The sequence below is a fragment of the Epinephelus moara genome, chromosome 1 (genome assembly GCF_006386435.1).
Source record: "Epinephelus moara isolate mb chromosome 1, YSFRI_EMoa_1.0, whole genome shotgun sequence".
NCBI classification, from domain to species: Eukaryota; Metazoa; Chordata; class Actinopteri; order Perciformes; family Serranidae; genus Epinephelus; species Epinephelus moara.
In genome coordinates, this window is record NC_065506.1 from 3170671 (window position 1) to 3177766 (window position 7096).

Below are 7096 nucleotides of genomic sequence, written 5' to 3' on the forward strand. Positions count from 1 at the left end.
GCATTAAGATTTCTAATTCTAGTGGGGTGAAAAATGCAGCCCTCCTCTTCCCCGTTGCCATGGTGACTCGTCGAATCGGGGCTCCATTGATGCTGGCTTTTTATAGTTGTGGTGCACGCGCTTAACTCCAGGTGAAACTACTCCGAGTTGATTAAACTGATTCAAATCAGCTGTTCTGGAACCGGAAGTCGTTGTGTCAATTGTGAAGTAGTTTAGATATCTCAAAAGCGACAAAGTGCAGATTAAGATGATCTGCAAAATATTCCGTCAGTCAATGCCAATTAAGACGGGGAATTTTGTATAATTTGATTTAAAGGCATCAATCAGGTGAATTCCGAGAGCCAAGTTATGGTGGCAGAATATGCTTAGACCAACATCTTTGTGCTTTTTATGTGTGAAAAATGTTCTATTTTTACTGATAAAAACACTAGAGGTATGTTATGGTGAAGGGTTACACTTAAAATATGGCTAAGGATTAGTGGTTAAACATTTCAGTAATCAAAAGAAAAATGACCAACGTACTGATCTGCCTCTGGAGGACCAGTGTTTCCCCTATATGCACCGCCGCCGCTGCTGAAATATGCCCGCCGCTGCTGATTTTTTTTTAAGTCTTAACTCTTNTAATCAAAAGAAAAATGACCAACGTACTGATCTGCCTCTGGAGGACCAGTGTTTCCCCTATATGCACCGCCGCCGCTGCTGAAATATGCCCGCCGCTGCTGATTTTTTTTTAAGTCTTAACTCTTTAGAAACTACCGTTATATCGTTTGGCGCTATGGACGCTTCATATCTAGGCCTGTAGAACAGAGCTATACCTTGTCTTTTTATTAAAAGCGCCGCCATAGTCTCATCAATGTATGGGAAACACTGGCTTCCTTCAGACTTCAGTCATTATCAGAATACTCTTCAAACTGGCAGCATTATTAAATTAAATATCATGATAAACAATGATATTAATCAATATGAAAAAAAGTTACTGTGATAGGTTTTTTATGTTATCATACAGCCCCTCTGTGGCATTGTGTTGTGATAACACTGCACATTTCTGAGCTTGTGTGCTTACACATGGTCTGAGGTTATGAGGCAGGTGTACAGTGGCATGCAAAAGTTTAAATACCCCAGGTCAAAATTTGGTTCACTGTGAATAGCTAAGCAAGTAAAAGATGACCCGATTTCCAAAAGGCAAATTGTTAAAGATGACACATTTCTTCAGTATTTTAAGCAAGATTAGTTTTTAATTTCATTATTTCCCAGTTTCAAAATAAAAAAGGGAAAAGGGCCTGAAGCAAAACTGTGGGCACCCTGTATGGTCAGTACTTAGTAATGCTCCCTTTGGCAAGTATCACAGCCTCTAGACATTTTTGGTATCCAGCTAATAGTCTTAAATACTTGTTTGGGGGATTTTAACCCATTCTTCCTGCAAAAGGCTTCTAGCTCTGTGAGATTATTGGGCTGTCTTGCATGCACTGCTCTTTGAGGTCTATCCACAGATTTTTAATGATGTTAAGGTTGGGGGCCTGTGAGGGCCATGGCAAAACCCTCAGCTTGCTCCTCTTGAGGTAGTCCATTGTGAATTTGGAGGTGTGTTTAGGATCATTGTCCTGTTGTAGAAGCCGTCCTCTCTTCATCTTCAGCTTTTTTACAGATGTTGTGCAAACCTCTGATGCAGAATTTTGTGAGGACACAAGACAGGTTTTCTTTTGATGACTTTTCCATGAAGGTCATATTTGTGCAGGTGTCGCTGCACAGTAAAACAGAGCACCACCACCCCAGAGTCTGATAAATCTTACTGTAGGTCTTTTGCAGTAAAACGGGGGGTTTGATTTGCCTTTCTTGCAACTGTACAATCAGCTCTCTCGGAAATTTTATCTTGTCTTTCAGACCTCATCTTGACATCCACAGTTCATGTTAACTGCCATTTCTAATTACACTACATTACAAACTGAGGAAACAGCTACATGAAANCTCCTTCAAAACTTGATACATCTGTAGCATAGGGCTGGGTGATGAAACGATCTTGATAGGGGTCACACTAAAATGTATCTTGAGGTCTATCACAGATCATAAATAAATGTGACCACAGCCAGTCAGTCTGCTGCCTGTTTCTTTGCGCCATGGCCTGTCCACAGAAATGTGGGGCTAAGCTTCACTCACATGGCAGCGAAACTTCAGAGCAGAGCCCACAGCAGCGGCAATGAAACAGACTTCAGGATATATTTTACTAGTGTCAGCAACAACAATGCTCATTATCCACAAGTGCAACAAAAGAGAGACAATATGATCAGTTTATCAAATACCAAGCAGAACACAAACTTGGAGGAATGTGGCGTCATCTGCCACTCTGTCCACAACTTAACCTGCTGACTCCTCTTAATCCACACCTGGGGTCTGTTTCACAAAGCAGGTTTAGTGAAAACTCAGAGTCTGTTAACCCTGAAATGAGGGAAACTCTGAGTTTTCCGTTTCAAAAAGGGAGGTAACTCAAACCAGAGAAAGAGGGGTAACTCTAGCCTGTTTCAGAGAGAGTGGTAACTGAAGCTCTCGGTCAGTTACCGTAGTAACAGACTCTATGAACCTAACCTGGTCGGGACCAGGTTATTCTCAATGAACCTTGAGTTTCTCTCTGTCTCCGCCCTCTTTCAGAGCCACACACTCCATTTGATTTCCTCATTCATTCAGTCAGCAGGCGAGTTTTGGCGTAGCCGTTCTGCCGTCTGTCATTTAAAAAAAAATCATTAAAAAAAAATCAGAGTCAGTATATTAGAAGTCCATTAGACACAGTAGGCGGTGACTTTTTTCACTAACATGGCATGTCCTTTTGATAACGATCCTGTGGATGAAGGTGCAGCATTACTGCACAGAGAATTAAATATTCGTCGGGAGATGGTTATCAGACCGCGCATAGATGTTTTAGCATTTCCACACAATTATCTTTTTGAGCGGTACCGTTTCACGTCACAGTCCATCATCTAGGCTACATATACAACATAATCCGTCCTTACATTTGCAACATTACCAATCGTAGTCATGCTCTCACATCCCAGCAGATATTGTGTGTTGCGCTGCGTTTCTTTGCAAATGGAAGTTTTTTGTAGCCTACAATGTCGGAGACGCTGAGCACTTGAGTAAGGCAACTGTATGCAGGGCGGTCAGAAAAGTGTGCTCGTTTTACGGGCATCTGCCTTCTTTCTGTTGGCTGAGTAGAAGTCTGTGTTAGTTTAAATAGGCTTCATTATTTAACAGAACATGATATAGATGAGAAGACATTTTTGTGTGTGAAAACAGCATTATGTTGGGAATAAAACAACTGCACAGTCAAACAGCCACTTAATATTTACTTTACAATGTAAAACATGATCAAAATGAGGTACCCCCATGAGATTATGCTGAGGTCTTACCTGTTTGAACAATGTTTTTACATTTCATCCTAAACTGCTGCCAAGTGCGCTTCTCCCCCGCGGGATTGCACCTAAAAGAAATAAATTAATAGGCTACCATTCAAGCAGTTTCCCCAGTAATATTATTGTAATTGCAAAGGACTACATTTAANCCCCCGCGGGATTGCACCTAAATGAAATAAATTAATAGGCTACCATTCAAGCAGTTTTTCCCTGTAATATTATTGTGATTGCAAAGGACTACATTTAAACTTAGCCATTCTCCCACACCGTCTCCCTCTCTTTTGCAGCTGCAGCGGTGTTGCACTTCTTTTTGAAAACGTGTTCAAACTCGCCGTATGAACGCATTAAGATTTCTAATTCTAGTGGGGTGAAAAACGCAGCCCTCCTCTTCCCCGTTGCCATGGTGACTCGTCGAATCGGGGCTCCATTGATGCTGGCTTTTTATAGTTGTGGTGCACGCGCTTAACTCCAGGTGAAACTACTCCGAGTTGATTAAACTGATTCAAATCAGCTGTTCTGGAACCGGAAGTCGTTGTGTCAATTGTGAAGTAGTTTAGATATCTCAAAAGCGACAAAGTGCAGATTAAGATGATCTGCAAAATATTCCGTCAGTCAATGCCAATTAAGACGGGGAATTTTGTATAATTTGATTTAAAGGCATCAATCAGGTGAATTCCGAGAGCCAAGTTATGGTGGCAGAATATGCTTAGACCAACATCTTTGTGCTTTTTATGTGTGAAAAATGTTCTATTTTTACTGATAAAAACACTAGAGGTATGTTATGGTGAAGGGTTACACTTAAAATATGGCTAAGGATTAGTGGTTAAACATTTCAGTAATCAAAAGAAAAATGACCAACGTACTGATCTGCCTCTGGAGGACCAGTGTTTCCCCTATATGCACCGCCGCCGCTGCTGAAATATGCCCGCCGCTGCTGATTTTTTTTTAAGTCTTAACTCTTTAGAAACTACCGTTATATCGTTTGGCGCTATGGACGCTTCATATCTAGGCCTGTAGAACAGAGCTATACCTTGTCTTTTTATTAAAAGCGCCGCCATAGTCTCATCAATGTATGGGAAACACTGGCTTCCTTCAGACTTCAGTCATTATCAGAATACTCTTCAAACTGGCAGCATTATTAAATTAAATATCATGATAAACAATGATATTAATCAATATGAAAAAAAGTTACTGTGATAGGTTTTTTATGTTATCATACAGCCCCTCTGTGGCATTGTGTTGTGATAACACTGCACATTTCTGAGCTTGTGTGCTTACACATGGTCTGAGGTTATGAGGCAGGTGTACAGTGGCATGCAAAAGTTTAAATACCCCAGGTCAAAATTTGGTTCACTGTGAATAGCTAAGCAAGTAAAAGATGACCCGATTTCCAAAAGGCAAATTGTTAAAGATGACACATTTCTTCAGTATTTTAAGCAAGATTAGTTTTTAATTTCATTATTTCCCAGTTTCAAAATAAAAAAGGGAAAAGGGCCTGAAGCAAAACTGTGGGCACCCTGTATGGTCAGTACTTAGTAATGCTCCCTTTGGCAAGTATCACAGCCTCTAGACATTTTTGGTATCCAGCTAATAGTCTTAAATACTTGTTTGGGGGATTTTAACCCATTCTTCCTGCAAAAGGCTTCTAGCTCTGTGAGATTATTGGGCTGTCTTGCATGCACTGCTCTTTGAGGTCTATCCACAGATTTTTAATGATGTTAAGGTTGGGGGCCTGTGAGGGCCATGGCAAAACCCTCAGCTTGCTCCTCTTGAGGTAGTCCATTGTGAATTTGGAGGTGTGTTTAGGATCATTGTCCTGTTGTAGAAGCCGTCCTCTCTTCATCTTCAGCTTTTTTACAGATGTTGTGCAAACCTCTGATGCAGAATTTTGTGAGGACACAAGACAGGTTTTCTTTTGATGACTTTTCCATGAAGGTCATATTTGTGCAGGTGTCGCTGCACAGTAAAACAGAGCACCACCACCCCAGAGTCTGATAAATCTTACTGTAGGTCTTTTGCAGTAAAACGGGGGGTTTGATTTGCCTTTCTTGCAACTGTACAATCAGCTCTCTCGGAAATTTTATCTTGTCTTTCAGACCTCATCTTGACATCCACAGTTCATGTTAACTGCCATTTCTAATTACACTACATTACAAACTGAGGAAACAGCTACATGAAAACACTTTGCTATGCTCTTGTAGCCTTCTCTTGCTTTGTGGGCATCCGTTATTTTAGTTTTCAGAGTGCTAGGCAGCTGTTAAGAGGAGCCCATAGCTGCTGATTGTTGGGGCAAGGTTTCAGGAGTCAGATTATGTGTAAAGCTTTGGAATTTGCATCACCTGGCATTCCCTATTGATGACTGTGAACAAGCCAGAGCCCTAACAAGCTTATTAAGGTCTGAGACCCTGTTAAAAGTTGTCTGAGAGCTCAAATGTCTTGGACTGCCAAACTTTTTCATGGTGCTCCTTTCCTTTTTTCACTCTAAAATTTACAAAACAAAAATAATACACTTACCTTGCTTAACATGTTGAATAGCATGTTTCATCTTTAACTTCAGGCATTTTGGAGATCATTTTGTCTTCCACTCACTTAACTACTCACAGTTACCATTTGTGTCTGTATTACACTGTGCTTTCCTTATATGGGAACAAAAGGGACTTAATTGTATTAGAGACCTCTGTGAATCTGATGTTTTCTCTAGCTTTCAGAACATGAAAGACCAACACGCTCTATCTGAACACAACCTTCTTTGGTATTTTCAAATAAGACATTTTGTTCAAGCTCAGTTCCCATCTTTTCCACAGGTACTCCTTAAATTACTAAATTTTGTCCTGGGTATCTCATCTCATGTTACTCTGTGTTTTTTATTAACTTGTTATTTTTCATTATTTTCTATTTGTTTCACCAGTCATGTCATTATCTGGGTCATGTGATGACCTCCTGTTGGTTCCTGCCACTATATAGGAGTGTCAGTGTGACCTTGCATCAATCTCATTCTCTTGAAAACAATATCTCAAGAATGCCTTGAGGGACGTCCTTCAAATTTGGCACACACATCTACTTGGACTCAATGATGAACTGATTAGATTTTGGTGTTTGGGGTTATCACACAAAATATGTTTTTGGCCATAATAAGAATTCGTATGCTTATTATGACAAAACTTCACACAAATGTCTAACAGGATAAAATAATGAAGTGATGGCATTTTATATCCAAAAGGTCAAAGGTCAGACCTCTTTTTTTAAATTTAGATAAGTCTCTAAATAGTATTTATTTGCCTTTTGTCTCCTTAGGAGATCAGGAGTACTTGCTAAACCTGATCGACTCTCCTGGTCATGTCGACTTCTCCTCAGAAGTTTCCACTGCTGTTAGGCTGTGTGACGGTGCCATTGTAGTTGTTGATGCAGTGGAGGGAGTGTGTCCACAGGTAAATATCACTGATGACTTAATGTCTCATTTTGTAAGGAAACATATTTACTGTAGATTCATATTTTTACCCGTGAACATACAAATTCTGCAGCCTTTTGGAATTTGAACTAATTTTTGTCTCTGGACTCCAGTACACCATTTTTTACATATATTTTTGAGTGCTAAACTACATAAACTACAGTTGTGACTGTGATTATGATTGTTATAATTATTATTATTATTGTTGTTGTTATTATTATTGTTATATAGAATATAACATAACATA

At 39.8% G+C, this 7096-nt stretch overlaps 1 protein-coding gene across 1 annotated transcript in view; it reads left to right on the forward strand.

Annotated features, from left to right (window-relative positions):
* efl1 (elongation factor like GTPase 1) overlaps positions 1-7096 on the forward strand; it is a 275829-nt gene that overhangs the window by 17222 nt on the left and 251511 nt on the right. The window contains exon 4 of the mRNA XM_050041090.1: positions 6696-6829. Coding sequence (XP_049897047.1) covers positions 6696-6829 — 134 coding nt within the window. The remainder of the gene's footprint in view (positions 1-6695; positions 6830-7096) is intronic.